At 37.9% G+C, this 17,383-nt stretch overlaps 1 protein-coding gene across 1 annotated transcript in view; it reads right to left on the minus strand.

Annotated features, from left to right (window-relative positions):
• The window catches only part of LOC145992139 (pre-piRNA 3'-exonuclease trimmer-like), a 150,110-nt gene extending 142,827 nt beyond the window's left edge, over window positions 1-7,283 (minus strand). Inside the window, exons 1-2 of the mRNA XM_083128404.1 lie at window positions 7,203-7,283; window positions 132-269 (exon numbers count right to left, since the gene is read on the minus strand). Coding sequence (XP_082984530.1) covers window positions 132-262 — 131 coding nt within the window. The 5' untranslated portion in view covers window positions 263-269; window positions 7,203-7,283. The remainder of the gene's footprint in view (window positions 1-131; window positions 270-7,202) is intronic.
• Window positions 7,284-17,383: the final 10,100 nt, after the last annotated feature.

Here is a 17,383-nt window from a genome sequence, read left to right on the forward strand (position 1 = left end):
GGGTTCAAACCTACTGCATTGTTTCCATATTGATCCACGCAAACATCTCCCTCCCATCCCAAACTCCACCAAACATCCCACCATCTAAGAATTCCCACTTCAGGCACTGGGACAGTCAACCATTCTTTTACCTGTATTTGTACTCTGGGCTTGACAGCAATCCTGTGAGTTCCGTGTCTATAGCTATGAACACTGCCCGTCGGAGATTAGCTTCTATCTCTGGGAACTTCTCAGCAAAATTACTTCTTACTACATTACACATTGTTAATCTGAAAACAAATTCACTGAATTAAAAATAATTTGTAAAACATTAAAACAAATTATGGCAGCGAAACTAGATTACACACAATGCACATACTGCTGTGGTATTGGAAATGCTATTTGAATCATAGTTTGTACAAAGCGATCCATTGAAGTGTAGATTGCCGAATTGTGGAAAACGAGGTGCTCGTGGCCATTTGTCAACATCGTAGTGTGTCGATGAAGCAAGCACACAACAGTTTCCGTAATTATTTTAGAAAGTGATTTACTTACCAGATTTATAAAAGGTGGTGTTCAAACTAGTCACCTTCGACAATCTAAGACACCCACGAGGGGGCTAGAAACTGGTTTTTAGACAGGAGATTGTGAAGTGATAAGGGTCCTTGTTTTGTATTGTGTACCTGTTTATTAGTCTGACAACTGTTAAGTGATAGGGTGATTGTTATGTACTATTTATTCTAGTGCATTCAACCGCAAAGTGTGTTATGGCTCAGTAAATGTTTTCTACATGCACAGCATATTTATTTATGATTCATATGTGTTAACTCAATCAGCATTTGAAGTTCAAAGGCGACTTGAAACAAATATTCACAGGTAAAATTTCCATGCATTTTTTTATATCTGGGGTAGATTAAAAAATGTTGATGCAAGTCAAACACACACACACACACTGGAAGAACTGAAACGTAACAACTGCCAAGAAATTACTAACATTAATTAACGGGAACTGCACTGAGTTATGGGTAACTTCTCCAAGAGATGTCAAAAATGTGTGGACAATGAAAGTACCCAGTTTCAGCACCTTCTTTCATAAATTGATAAGTAAATAAATAACTTTCTAAATTAGTTACGGAAACTTGCATGCTTGATTCACGGACAGTCTGCAGTGCCGACATACGGCCACGAGCACCTAGCTTGCCGATAACACAAACACCAATGTGGCGGTGTACACTTCAATGGATCGCTCTGTACATTGAAATCATGGCATGACTTCTGTATGCTGGATGATTATTGTAAGGTTTGTACAAGGATGAGGAAAACGCTTCAAAGTTTCCAAACGACTGAGAGTTCTAGAATATGTGTAGCCACTTTTGGCTCTGAAGATGGGGATGAGTGATGATATGATGAAATTGATGAATGGACACTCACAAACATCCATGCCCAGACTGAGATTTGAACCAGCCGGGAACCCTGGTATCATAGCACGATGTGCTAACCACTCTGCCATGGGGCCCGGCATCATGGAAAGAAATGTGCATCAATTCATTCTGATGAAGGTTGTGCTAGTTATTCTCAAACATTATGACTGCTAAATATTTTTGGGGGTTAAAATAATGTTATATAAGAGAAAACACGTGCAGAAATACTAAAGTCATCAACCCAAACTCACCCAACGTACTCATGTAGGCCTAAGTATTTTTATGAGTGACTATTGCTTCTTTGATGATGTAAAGTAATAAAAGTAAAGTGCTCCCATGTGCTTTTCAGCATTCCATGAAGGCATACAGGGGGTGTGGAGTTAGCCCCACACTTTCTTGATCAAGGCCGAGGCACCATGCCACTGGCTACGTTTACCCCCCAGTTTCCTCCAGGTACCCACTTTATATGAAGTTGTGTGGGTGCCGGAGCAGCTTGAACAGGTGGAAAATATTCCGGTTCTCCCCAGCCAGGGGTCCCAGTAATTGGATGACTTATTGAGGGAGGGCATGCAAACAACATTGTAAAGATCATGCCAACCACATCACGAATTTTCATCCAGAAAATTCAGGGTTAGCAGAATGCCATAAAATTGACCAAACATCAACTAAGATCATTCAAAAAGTAATTTTATTACTGGCATAGTAACAGCAAAACCTCAACAGGGACACAGACTAAAACTTGACTCAGCCTGGCTGGCAATAGTCAACATAAGAGGGACAACAACCCAATTGGCCTGTCACCTATACCAGACTCCTCCCACACCAAATACATAAAACTGGTTTCAGACACATCCCTGTACTTCAATCTCCGAAGATGGGAGTGGCCTACGTTTAACTTACCTTCCCATGTCTTAAATCTTGACTATTCTTGTCCTACCTCCTGAGGAAGCCATATGATGTGGTGAAAGCTTGAGAACAAAGTAAGTACATGCCAAAACTGGTCTTTACTACTTAGTGATTCTCTTCATCCTTGGCTGCCATGGAAGCAGGAGTTATTTCAAAATTTAAATAAATATTTCGTATTGCCAGCTTTTCTTGCCAACTAAATGTATGTGTTGAAGGGGGAGAGAAGTTATACCCATGTACACTGCACTGACATAATGCTTGCCTTCTCTCAAAGACCATGCTGCACCATTCTTAACAGTCGTCGTTGCAAACACACTAGCCTAAGTTACACCACACAATCATTTATGATGACTGAAAGCATGTAAGTACATGGCTGCTGGACATAAGAAAAAGGCAGAACAACCACTTAGCATTGTTTACATAATATAGAATGAGAGTGAAGCACTCCAGATGCCAGTGCCAATTTATTAAATACAAGTTTGCACGGTCAGATATCCCCACTGTGACTCAGTGGTGTAGCGGCCGCATCTGCAACCCCCACAGTGCAGGGAGGGCCCGCAATGTTCTCTCTTTTCTCCTGAAATGTTATATGATCCAAGAAATTCAACAGATGGTTTCGCTTATGGAAAAAATCCCATTTACGAAAGATGTTGGTCAACAAGAACACAATCCGAACTCGAAATTATTTTATGTGATCAATGAACTGAAAGATAGTGTTTTTCTTCCTTGACGGTGAACTTAGTGTACCATACGTATTAACACATTTCAGTTGTATTGTACGAGTCAACAAGCACCACAAATAAGTTTACGACGTAGTGTTTTATTATTTTATTTTGGTAACAGTGCGACCTCCGCCGAACAGATTTCTTCATTTTTACAGAAGAAACTACTTACGTAAATGAGTTTCTGTAGCATTCTGAAAGTTCGTGGAGGTATTTTCTTCCATCGTGGAATCTATTCGACTGGGAATTCATGTATTTTTGAAGAAAAATATGTCTCCGATGCACAATGACCGTTGCTTCCTCTACGTGAGCTGGACGTTCCGTACGTTTCATGACGTAACCCCCTGCGAGTGTTTCCAACCACGGCGTTGTTTTGCAAGAAGTGAAGGTGATTTTTTTTTTCTTTCAAAACTGTATCGCATTGTTTTACGAACAAAATTTTAACTATGCTTGCCTAACCTAACCTTGCCGGAAATGGTTTGTGGGGCTATCCGTAAATGGTTTTTGGGACTATCCGTCAATGTTTTTTGGGTATATATATTTACAATACCGGAAGTATCTCCGATTTGTTTGAAATTCAGTATACTTACTAATTTTGGCCTCCTAATCACAAATGTGCAGTTAAAATTTGGCGCTCATGTGTAGAAATTGCAAGAAAACAGCTTCAAATCTCGCAATCATTCTCTGTATAGAAGTATGGAAACCATATTTGTTGATATGGACAATTGACGTTCGCAATCAGTTACCGTGTCTACAGCATTGCCACAGTGTTGATTTCATACTTGGAGAGCACAGATCATGTTAGAATGGCGGAAGGGAGCAGTAAAAAAGTTGTGAATGTTGGACAGATCGTTAGGTGCAGTGTGGAGGAGGATGGCTGTGGGCTAATTAAGAAACTTATGGATTTCGGTGTTTTGCCCAAAACGATCCCACAGAGAAATACGTCGAGGACAGAAACGACGGAAGTGAAAGTGACAATCACAATGTAGAAGAGGATGTGGAATGTGAACTGATTTCATTAGAGGTAAGTTTAGCAACAGTGCATGGATCGTAAAATTGCAGGATACGAAAATGGCATCTTCGATGAGCAACATTGGCCCTGAAAGTGCTAAGAAAATAAGATTTCTTATTGGTTCCTTGTCGTAATTACCAGAAAACCATTGACGGATAGCCCCACTGACCATTCCGGTAAAGTTAGGTTAGGCAAACATAGTTAAAATTTGAGACCATGCACGGGTGCACATACCATTGACGGATAGCCCAAGAATCATTCACGGTAAGGTTAAGTTAGGTTAGGTTAGGCAAGCATAGTTAAAATTTGGGGTCGTAGCAATATCAGGGGTGTATATATAATTTTTTAAGTACAGTAGAGCGTCGATTATCCGAAGTAATTGGGGGACATGGGTGTTCGGAAAACTGGTTTGTTCGGATAATCGAACTGTACATGTTTATTTGCCAAAAAGAAGTACTGTACAGTAAATTTATTCATAAAAACAGGCATCTCTTTAAGTATGTATTACAAAGTAACGTACAAAGGCAACTTTAGTAGGAATATATAGTATGTGGTACAGTTTATTAAACAAAAATATGTACATATTACATACGCATTTTGGATGAACAATACACACAGTACACAAAATTAACGTTTAAAAAAATCCTTTATTTTGGTCTGTCTAAGCAAGCCTACACGCTTACGAGCAGCTAAGTCAGTACTTTTTTCATTACAGATATCTGAAAGTGAGCGAGTACACAGTTCGGTTAAGCGGTCGTTCGGATAATCGACGCTCTACTGTATTTAGAAAGGAAATTTTCAGGTAAATAATGAGCAATTGTGCTGATCGCGGACCACTCAATTTCGCTTATTTTGAAATTTCTACACGTGAGCGCCAAATTTTAACTGCAGATTTGTGATTAGGAGGCAAAAATTAGTGAGTATGCCGAATTTCAAACAAATGCATGCGTTAACAGAAGTAAATCGAAATCAAACCATGTTAAAATTGTATGGAACGACTGAAGATGACTGGACCCCTCTCTGATTTTCTTCATATTTGGCATACTAACTAATTGAGGCCTCCTAATCAGGAATCTGAAGTTAAAAGTTGTCGCAAACATCTAGAAATTGCAAAATAAGCAAAAATAAGGTGTTAGTTTTCGGAATGGAAACCGTCGATTTTTACGATTATTTTTGTTTCACAAGCAAATATATATATATTCCTGATACTACCACGACACCAAATTTTAACTATGTTTGCCTAACCTAAACAAAACTAACCTAACCACACGTCAATGGTTCGTGGGGCTAGCACCAATGGTTCGTGGGGCTAGTGCAATGGATCACAATTATTTTGCAAATTCTAGATCCTGATACTAACACGACATGAAATTTTAACTGTGTTTGCCTAACCTAACCGAAACTAACCTAACCACACGTCAATGGTTCGCAATTATTTTGCAATTTCTAGACGTTTCCGACAAATTTTAACTTCAGATTCGTCATTAGCAGGCCTCAATTAGTAAGTTTGCCAAATATGAAGAAAATCTGAGAGGGGTCCGGTCATCTCCAGTCATAGGCCTACCAATTGTATTTGTAGCATGATAACATCGCAATAAAACAAAAGGAACTTGGGCTCAAATGGCCATGAATAGGAAAAAAATCCTCATCTCATAACTTTCTTTATAGCTATACTGTTTGTCTTAAACTCTTAGAGTGTTATTTGTCTAAAGTTATGAATTCAGTAGGAGGATTCAGTTGCTCAAATAGTCGATCTCTTATTGCTACACAATAAACAATCAAACTTATTGGTAGTTTATGAACTTTTAGGTAAGACTTTACTTTACGTCCTTTTCCTAAGGAATACGTGTCATATATCGTTGGAAAGGTTATTGTATAAGGAATTCAACAACATAAATCCCAAAGTGAGGAAAAATTACCTGGAGGAGGAAATCGATATTAACCGATGTTGTACGGATATGCATAATTGAACGTACTGAGGAAATTTTTCGATGATGAAGCACATATTTAGGGGTGAAATGAGTGCTAATGGAACCTAATCTAACAGGCCTAACCTAACCTCGTAGGCATACCTCGTCCCCGTGAATGGCTTGTGGGGCTATCCGTGCATGGTTTTTGGAGCTAACGTGAATGGTTTGTGGGGCTACCCATGCATGGTTTTTGGAGCTAACGTGAATGGTTTGTGTGGCTATCGTGAATGGTTTGTGGGGCTACCCGTGAATGGTTAGTGGGACTATCGTGAACAGAAAGTGTAAAAAACGAAAAGGAACTTACCCGAAGAGATGCCGGCTGTCTGCAAGAACGGTTTTGAAAGATGCACTAAATTATTACTGGGGATAAACGTATTTTACACTATCTACAAGTTTTTGGAACCTGTTCTTTTTCATGCATCATACACACGCACAATGCACCGCGAACGCAAAGAAGCAATCACCACGTAGAACGCAAACGAGGAAAGCACAAGCATTCACAACGCGGACACAAAGACGAGCCTTCAGTGTTGTTAACTCCCATCAGTTACCACCAAAAGGCAATAAAGACGTAAAGTAGAGCCTAGCCAACTTTTACAACGAATATTAGTTTTCCGTGTGATATTCAAAATGTAACTTCCCACCAAATATTTTCAAATGGGCCCCAAGCCGTTAAACACTTGCGGAGGGGCCAAAAAATTCGGTAAGAGGTCGGCCAAGGGGGGATGGGGGCAATTATCCCTTTGTCCTAAGAGCCAGTACCCTCCCTTCTGTCGTGCAGGGTATACAGTGTATGAGTTAAAGTCTGGAAAGTGTCTAAAGGGTAAGCTTCAATTCTTGTTGAATGAACTGTTTCCTTATTTTTAAAATAAATATCATAGCATTTCTGGTTTTTTAAACACACTTTATCACATACCATAAAGTACAAACACTTTAAGAATATGGAGAAACTAAAAAAGTTTTAAAAAAATAAAAAATCATCTAGTTCTAATCCAAGGGGCCCACGTAGACTTCACAACTTTTTTTTTTATCCCTACACAAAATTAGAAACATGCACATTTTCTGCAATCCTTACGTAGAGATTTCCTTTTGAACTTTTACTTCTTCCTGGTTTCAAGCTTCTATAAAGACACAAAAAATCCCTTGTCATATCATTAGGTTATACCCTTTAGAAAGCAGTTAATTTTAGTACCTTCAAAAAGTATAATCCAGCACGAAAAAAGAGGTCCAACATATAAAGATAAGGCTATCTTGTCAGGATATACACAATACAATGCAGAAGCTTTTTCAGGTACAGTACGGAACACGTTTGTCTAGTTCTGGATTGATTATCGGCATGCCAATTGTCCTGTATCAAAGTAATATACATAAAATATTCATTACGCTTAATAGACTGAATTTTTACATAGTTGCATAACATTTAAAATAATATAATCTAAACATACTAAATAACACAGTATAACCAAACTTGCAGAAAATTATATGTATGTAATTTTATATGTTGATCCAGTATTGGACTAACTGTGAAACCTAGGCTAGCCCTGTCATCAGGACTGTATACTTCATACGGCGTGAATGTAGAATCAATATTTCAATAATAGTAAATACCAGGGGGTGCTCGTTGCTATGTGAAGTACGTATGCATTACGTCATCTGGGAGGATCGGGTTTGACGGTGCTCATTGCTATGTGCAGTAAGTTTTGTGCGGGGTACATTTAGCTACTAACACGTCGCAAAAATCGGAACAAGCAGGTTGTTGATTTTGTAGCGTTCGATTTATTTTTATTGTATTTTTGTACTTCTAGACTGCAATCATGTCTAATTGTGCTGTAGCAAGCTATGAAAACTATAACCAGAAAACTAAAGGAACTGACATAAAATATCATAATTTCCAGTCGATAATTGCGTAAGTAAATAGTGGATTCATGCTTGTAGACGAAATGTAAAAAATGCAAGTGTGCAGTGCCAATTATTGTGAAGAAGACTATGTGCGAGATCTAAAAGCAGAATTTCTGTATTTTCCACCAAAGAACGTGCTGAAGCCAACTGCAGTGCCATCGCTAAAATTACACCTAATTACTTTAGTAGCAAATAATCGAGGAAATTGTGTAGTTCTCCTAAACACTTATCTTCACAATATGATTCGCTTGTAGGACGTGCTGATAAGGTTTGCAGAGCTGTACGCTACGAAAGACACGCAATAAGGAAACGTGCCCTAAACAGGCTAAAGACTATGCTGCCAAAAAAGTGAAAAATATATAGACGTAGGTATATACACAAACTGCAAGCAATGTTTCGTTGTTGGAAAACATATTCGATCTATTACAAAGGAGAAATACACATCTGCATAATGAAGCAAATAAATTAAAGATTACAAACAACCTCTTTCAACCGCTTTAACCAAATAAAAAAGTTCAAAATCTAGAACGTAACCTAACCGACAGTACTACAAGAGAAGTCATCAATATCTTGAAAATGTGTTCAACTAGTGCGAAGTACGTAGTGAGCCTAACTGATTTGTTAAGTACATTTTATGTAAGTCGGATTTATAATTATTAACAATTTCATTTAACACAGACCGATGTTGATTGTGATTTGTATGTTCACATTATTGTGAAAAACGTTGTCGGAAATGGGCATTTCGAAGATCGTGTACTAACTTTCACGCTATTCGAAATGAAATTCACTTAGTACATCTTCAATTCGAGTTACATAGCGTTGTATGCACGATGGTAAATATTGCATAAGTGAATATTGCACCCATCATTAAAATGTTTGCAACTTTGTTAAATTTTGGTATATCACAAATATATTGTGATTAATTTTGTACCCTTGCACTCAATATAAACCAATGGATGTTACATTATTTCTTTGTAGTACATTTCTGTCAAAAAGAGCAAGATCTAAGATTAGTGTAATGCAAGTTACTTCGTTAATGTACAAATGTGTGTCGCATATCAGCCTTGGAGTATATTTTCGGGTTATACAACTCAGACACACATGGGAATGGAAATGGAAAATCTGCGGACAAAGTCCCTTAACGAATACTAATTCGTACACTTGCACGGTCAATCATTGTGAGTTCATGTAACTTTTCTCCTTTATTGTTTAATTAAACTAAGATATTTTCATCGATATTCTCAAAGCGTTTCATTTACCGTGTGATCAAAAATCTATTTCTATAGGCTTGAATGAGTAGGTTAAGACATTTAAGTTTGATGTTCCTAGTACTCATCAAGTATTTCGAGTAGGTTAACTTAGTTAAATTAGTACTTGTACACTTTGACTCATCTTCTGCACGCGTTTGTATGTAAAGTTCTTAATACGAAAAAATACTTTTTAGAACTATGACAACGATAACTTGCGGCCAAATTTGAACCAGAGAAATAATAAAATATCTGCAAATTACAAACTGGAATTGCGTTTTCAAAGTCTGAAACTACTATCTTACAAACTATTTCATCATTCTTCCTCCACATAAAACTTTTCAAAAAAATTTTGCATGTGGAACTTTGATCCGTACGTAAATTATTATACAGTAAATAAATATATGAAGAAGGTTGGGAATTCTTTCGAATTTAGAGTAAGTATCAAATGCAGAGTAAAAATTTATCTAGATTGTATATTGCTTCTTTCACTTGATAACTTCAAAAATAAAGTTACATTATGGTGAATGGTAAAGATTGGATTTTAAGTATATCAGTATAATTTTAATACTTTCTGATGTTATGTAAAATTTGAAATGTTCCTGGAAATGATTGCAACGTTCTGAATGAATAAGAAGGAACTATTTAGTCAGAAAACTAAATATTAGGCATTTGTACTGCGTTGTGTTAAATGTTGTAAATAGATTATACCGGACTACTATCGAATTAGAAATTACGGTTATTCAAGTTTGGACTCCAACTAAAAGTTAATCAGTAGAACCACATAAAAACGAGTTACATCAAAATTCAGCTTATTCAATTCTGTGTCAATCTATAGTTACCAATTTATTTTTTATTATGCCTTCTATTTTTATTATCGTGAGAACAAGATAGGATTATTTTTTAGTTTGGCAAACTATCGCTCTCTTTGAGATTCTATAAATAAAGAACGGGTGTTTTTTTATTTATAGATTATATATTATATAATTTATTTATTTATTATCCAAACTCTAATATCCATAATTTATAATCCGATAGTACTCCTGTGATTTTCTGTGAGCCCGTAGTACCTCGGAGGCCTCTGTCGATCTCCTTGGCGTAGTGCTTAGCACATCGCGCTTCGACGCCAGGGGTCCCGGATTCGAATCCAATCGGGCAAGATATTGATTTGTCCTTAATGGGAAAATTGAGAATTTAGTAAATGTGATAGTATATGTGAAAACAAATATTGATTGATTGATTTGCTTCATTTTACTTCGCTTCTTGTGCCACTTTTGGCTAATTTGCGAAGATAGGGATGAGTGATGAAATTATGAATGAACACTCACAAACATCCATGCCCAAGCCAGGATTCGAACCCAAACCTCTGGCGTTGAAGTGCGATGTGCTAACCACTACGCCAAGGAGGCCGGTTTGTGGAAACAAAGAAAGAGATCGAAGGGGGGGGGGGGACTACCTCTTATGGGTTTTCCTTTCATATTTAAAAAATACAGAAAAGCAAAAATAAACCAAATCTGTCAATCAATTCTTTCTTTGTAACTCTTTCACTATGCAATTCTTCTTTAGCATGCAACGTTTCTTATTAAAATCATAATACGATTTATGAAATGATGAAATCTGAAATTCTAATTAGAACACGGACAACCTTCTTTGTAATATATCGATCATGTTTCAGAAAAATGAATTTTTACAATACTTTTGCATGTGCAATTTTCCCCTCTTTTAAAAGTAGCATGTTTTAATTATGTTACTAATCATTAAAGGAATACCTCAATACCATCCCGAAGTATGATAATTAATATTTACCCCTCAAAGTAATGAAACACTTTCCCTCTCTGAAACTCGCATAGAAATGATAGCGGCCGTTTGCTTCTGCCAAGCCCCGAACGAACATAACCGAAGGGGCACCGAACATAACCGATCCTCCCACATGACGTCACGCGTTCGTGCATGATCGGCAATTTTCGGATGGCGCTACCTTATAGTATATTAAGTTACCTTGAGTAAATACAGGTAATGGACAAAATAATATGAACACCAATGCAATTGCAGAAAACTTGTATTAGTAGGGGGTTGGGCCCCCCTTGCCTGAATGACAGCTTGTATCCTACGTGGATAGACAAATAAAGGTCCTGTACAGTGTGAACTGGAATACGTAGCCACTCCTCGCACAAAACAGTCTCAAGTTCCGAAAGTGTCATTGGAGGTGGAAACCGATTACGCACTTTGGCCTCCAAAATACCCCACAAAGGCTCAATGATGTTAAGATCGGGGGACTGTGGACACCAGATGAGATGTTCTACCTCATCACTGTGCTCATCAAACCATGCATCAACGCACCTAGCAGTGTGAATAGGGGCGTTATCATCTTGGAAGATGGGGCATGCATCGGGAAACAAAGTCTGAACCATGGGATGGAGGTGGTCACCCAGGATGGTGCAGTACTTCTCTGCGTTGATTCTCCCACCAGGGACGGCGACAGGGGTGGGCACGGGTGGGCAAGCGCCCACCCAAAAATTTCTGTGCCCACCCGATTGCCCACCCAATCAAATTCAATAAGTATATATACTCGGGGATATATGAATGATTAAATATTTAAGTGTAACCTGGTGTTCATAACATGTATATTTTACTTGTGAATATTATCTATGCTGGAAATGTTCACACATTATCAACCCATAAAATGCCACTTTTGTCATTGTGGAAACAAAACTGTGATCAAATTAATACTTCCATGTTTAAAAGCAGCTAGTAGGCTTAGGAGGTTCAAAATTATGCAGGGTATGATCAAGATTACATCAGAATTTAGGGTGAACTTGAGGACTGCAGCTCTGGGCCTCCACTACGTATATATATTCCGACCTGGCTATGGTTAAAATAATCTCCAAATAAACAAATCTAAACATCATCTTAGCGTTACTTCCACCAGCAACACAATAAATTATTTCGACTTTTTAATGAATATTAGAATAATTTAATTAAGAAGACTTAGTTAGATGGGAAGGCCATGTGACACGAATGGCAGAGGAAATAATAGTTTACAGGATTCTTGTTGGGAAACCTGATGGTAAGGGACCAGTAGGAAGGCTAAGACGAGGATGGAGGGATAACGTTGAGATGGACCTAAAATAAATCGGTAAGGATGGGAAAGATTGGATTGATCTTGCCCAGGATAGGGACAGATGGAAGGCTTGTGTTGCTGCAGACATAAACCTTCGGGTTTAAGTATGCTATAGAGCAGGCATGCCCAACGCGTCGATCGCGATCGACCGGTCGATCGCGGGACGTTTTTTGGTCGATCGCAGTTATCTATTGTAATTATACGAGTATACGTTATTTGAATTCAACTTCTATAATGTATAATGGCTGAGTAGGTACAGTGCCTCTCAAAAGTTTTAGGACAACGACATTTTAAACTAGGCAACTCAATTTACACAAGGCGTTGGTGGGTTGCGTGTAGAGTTAGGCTCAATTTCAGGGTTGCCACATGCATAATAGATATTTGTGAAATACGCGAAAGAAATGAAAAGAAGTATTTTTGTATACAATTATTAAAAATATCAATATTATATCGCAAATGACGAATTTCTATCTAAAAGCAAGAAGTTAGGTTTTCTTGTATTTCATCGCTCATGAGCCTAAGGAAAGGATAAGAGGTTAGAGGAAACGAAAGACGACAAAGGAAAGGATAAAGAGAAAGCGAAAGGAGAAGAGGAAAAGTAGAGGAGAAAAGAAAGAGAGGATAAACGAGTAGAGGATAAGTACTGAGAAGAAAGGAAAAATCGAGGAGGGATGAGGAAAATGGAGCAAAGAAGAGATTTGATTTGATTTGATTTGATTTAGTTTATTTTACTTCGCGTTTTGTGCCTCTTGGCTAATTTGCGAAGATGGGGATGAGTGATGAAAATGATGAAATTGATGAATGGACATTCACAAACAACCAAGCCCGACCGGGATTCGAACCCGGGACCCTTGGCAAAGAAGGGAGGAGGAAACCGAGACGAGAGGAGAGGAGAGGAGGAGACGAGAAGAGGGGAGTGGAGAGTAGGGTAAAAGAAAGTAAAAGGAAAGAATGAAAAGAAGAGGAGAAGAGTGCATTGGAGTCGGAAATCTAAGACAGGAGAGGAGATAAGAGGAGTGGAGAAGAGTGGGATGGAGACAAGATGCGAGAAAAATAGAGATGGTGATATGAGATAAAAGCAGAGGAGAAGGAGGGGAGAGAAGAATAAGAAGGGGAAGAGAAAATAGAAGACAATGGAAACGAAAGGAGAGAAGAGGTAGTTGGAGAAAATATCGTCTCGGCGTCAAGAATTGAATTCGACATGAAACAAAACACTCAATAATGTTTTGAAACATATTGCAAAATGTATTAGATCGGTGCCATATGCCTTTTGGCTGAGTTTAGAGCAAGATGAAATCTTTCACGTAAGATCATTGATTTTACCTGCGATTATACCACTAAAAACATGAATGTAATTTTAACATTTATAAGAATTATCCAATTTTTCTCGACTCGTTGAAATGAAGATGTTGTAATTTAATATTTCCCCTCCCCCATCGTTAATTCCAAACTGAATCACACAGCGTGGACAATGAACACAAAGGGATATGTCTAAAACCTACGAAAAGTTTCTGCCACCGGAGGGGTTTGAACCTACGACCACCAGGTTGACAATCCTTAACGGTAACCATTACCCTACAAGCTGTCGCTCCTGAAAGCAGGTAGAAGGAGCTGACCAACGTGAAATGTAGATGCAACTCTCCTCCTTCATGTAATGTGCAAAGAATACTTGTTTGTAACAAAGAAAACGAAAGTAGAACGAATCGGCGAAAATATTTAACGGAGAAAACTCTTCATTCGATATTTGCGGAGGTATCCTTGCATTGATCTCGAGTGGGAAAAGGGGTAAAATTAGTATATCCTGAATTGCCACAAATATAAAGAGTTATTTCATTAATATTTGTCAATGTCTTTAAACGAGTACAGAATTATCGTTAGAGTATCATAATTGATGATCTTATATATGAAAATATCCCTTTGAAAGTGTGTCAATTCATTTATTTGTTTTTTTATATATACATTCCAGATGCAGAACAATGTAGTCACTATACACTGCTATTAAAAATAATGTTATCATGTTCTTGTTTAATGAAAGGGAAAAATGTTTTCTAGTATGGAGGATCGAACCTGGGACCGCAATCAATGCTTTCAAGAACTCTAACCAATACACTACGCCCTTCGTTTCCCTTGGAGCAACAATTCTTAATCATTCCCTCGCCTCAATATTGTAAACGTTATCCTACAAAAGAAAAGTTCAATACCCTGATATAGCTCTGTACTTCTAGAATTACTTTATACACATGCATTTAACTCTGAATTTATTTCTGCGTATTAGTATATCTAAGCTTGTGAATAATTTATTTTTAATTTCATAACGATTACATGAACATTTACGAAATAGTTCCTTACAACTTGGAATCTAGTAAATAGATACTTTCAAGTCTTCAAATTAATTTTAGACTACTAGATTTTTGCAAGGGAATTGTATATGTGATCCGTTTCCAGTCATTCATTGCTGAAGCAAACGTTTTAAAACTCTGTGGAATTTTCATTCTGAGATAAGTTTCTTTACTTGCTACATGTATGCGAACTACACTCTGTCCCACTTATCTCTGGAGCAGGTGAAGAAAAACAAGTATGTGAGCAGCGATGAACACGTGAGAGGAACGGGATTGCGTGGAGGGAGGAAAGCCACTGCAGTTACCAGCCTTCCCAGCAGCGTGCACTGTTTCGCTCTGTCCAGTCGATCCCCCCCTTCTTCCCTCTCCCCTTCTTTTTTGCTATGCTCGGCTTTGCTCCAGAGATGCTGGGACAGGACACAATTAATTGTTTTCGCAAAAAGTATCTCTGTGTGCCTCACATTTCATTCTTACTCACATGAAAAAATGTCAATTTGCATTCAGGGCTAGTTTCACAGTTACAAACTCTTTTGTCCTCGATGAGAAGTTTAATATAAATAGGCATTTTGTTTATAATTTTGAAATTGAGGTCTAAGGTTAGAATCCTCATATTTAGGGATTGAACTCTTAAACTAAGAGGTTCGAAGATACGTCCTCTTCTTTGTGCGTGACCTTTTTTATTTCTTTCTCTATTCATTATTCATCTCATCGTGGCGATTAGCCAAAAGTAAAATAAGAAAAGTCCTCCTCCTTGACTGTGCTGTCTAAGGCGCTGTGCTTTGGACTCCGACTGCGGGACGTCATGGGGTCATGGGTTCGAGTCCGCCTGTGTTCAGTCTTAGGGTTCTCGGCCTGGGTATAGGACTGGTAGCAACCCACCATCGTGAGGAAATTGGGGAGCTACGAGTGAGTAGCGTAATCGGGTCTGGGAAATCTATAATGGCTGGGCTTCGACGGGCCGATCCCACGTCACCCCATTGGCGGTTGAAGATCTCCACACCTCTAGGTAGGACTGGGAGGATTATCGAGCCATGTGTTATTATTATTATTATTATTATAAAAATAAGAAAATACAAGGGAATGAAGAAAAATAGATTTTTTAAATATTTATCTATAATAAAGAAACCATTCAGTTTTAATTTGTTTTTCATGGATCTATCACCACTACTACGCTGTAATCCCGATAAGTATATTACATGTTACAGGATAAAGCACGTGTTACTATTCGAATACTTATTTAATAAGCTTTTTGTTTGTCAGGAATTATGACTTAAACTTATGCATGTTGAGCTAGTGCCCACCTAGCCGCCTCTGATGAAAGCTATCATTCTTCAGATTCTTTTTAAAATTCGACTCTGGTCACTTGTAACTTGCTGTGTGCAGAGGTTGTGCATCGACGCCGCACAGTGTTTTGCGATAAGAAGTGGCCTTGAATATAGCGTGAGTCACTTTGAACGCGAGCAAGCTACGTTACCAAGCTTGCCTGCCTTTGAAAACAAAGTCATTTTTTTTCACCCTTTCCGAACGCGATTGCTATTGTAGAAGTATATATTCTCTCAAAAGAGCAAGAAAGAAAATTCGACCAATGTTCTCCCGTCGTTTTCTAAACATAGAATTAAATGAATTTTCAATGGCGCTCGGACAATTTGAACTGTTTTGTAATCTCTCACTCCCTCCCTCCCCCATCTCTCTCTCATATATATATATATATATATATATATATATATCTATATAAAATTTTGGGTCTGGCCCCTTCCTCAAAGAAATCCTCGATACGTGCCTGGTATACGTCAATGACAGAAATGCAAGCAATATTTTTATTTATTTTTAACCCAATTAAAGGAATGTGTAAGAATTTAAAATAAATTAGAAAGAGTGGAACTCTGTTGCTCTACCTTAAAAATTGTTGTTCTTCGATGAAGAAAAATAAGAAGCATTTAGTCCAGCACCTTAACACAGTGTCCCACGAGTATCTCTTGACAAACACTGTCAAATGTGATGTGATTTCATGAATAAAACTTTTCCCCTGTCTACGTATAACGGTTCTCACATTTGGCAGTTCGCAAACATTTTTGCAAACGGTGTAATTATTTCGTGTTACCTTGCGCAACAGCATATACATTTCATAAGACTGTTCTGGACAAGAGACTTGCGTCAGTAAAAAAGGATTTCGTCTGTTATAGTATCACAGGAAGAAAGCATCGTTCTGCAATGTTCAAGCCTCTAGATATTTTGCATTCCCATTCATAATATCTAATCACAATAATAAGTTAGAAGAACTAACTCGTATTTTCACAACTACTAATATTCTAGTTTTTCATCATCACATCAAATTATTTCTCGAAGATAGCTGCTATTGATTGATTGATTTAGTGTTTTAAGTCCACTTTATGCACAGTAAGGCTAATCGGGACTGGACCTACAGTTTAAAGTGGGGTCCGAACCACTATGTGACTCCACCGGGAATCGAACCCGAGACCCCTTGATTACAAGGCAACGCGGAAAGTATTTACAATACCGGGCCCTTCTGTAATTTCTATGCTACGTCTTATACTCACGAAATAATTAGTCGCGATGATTTATCTCAGGTCAACATGTTTGGGTGAGGTAAAGAAATTGTTAATTAACGTGAAGAAGTTGTAAAATACGCTTTTCAATTCTCGCAATGATACTCCGTATTCAAGTATGGGAGCCATATTTGTTGGTATGAACAATTGACGCTCGCAATTAGTTACGCTGTCTACAGCATTGCCACACTGTTGATTTC

This window comes from Lepisma saccharinum, chromosome 9 (assembly GCF_977018435.1).
Source record: "Lepisma saccharinum chromosome 9, izLepSacc3.1, whole genome shotgun sequence".
Lineage (NCBI taxonomy): Eukaryota > Metazoa > Arthropoda > Insecta > Zygentoma > Lepismatidae > Lepisma > Lepisma saccharinum.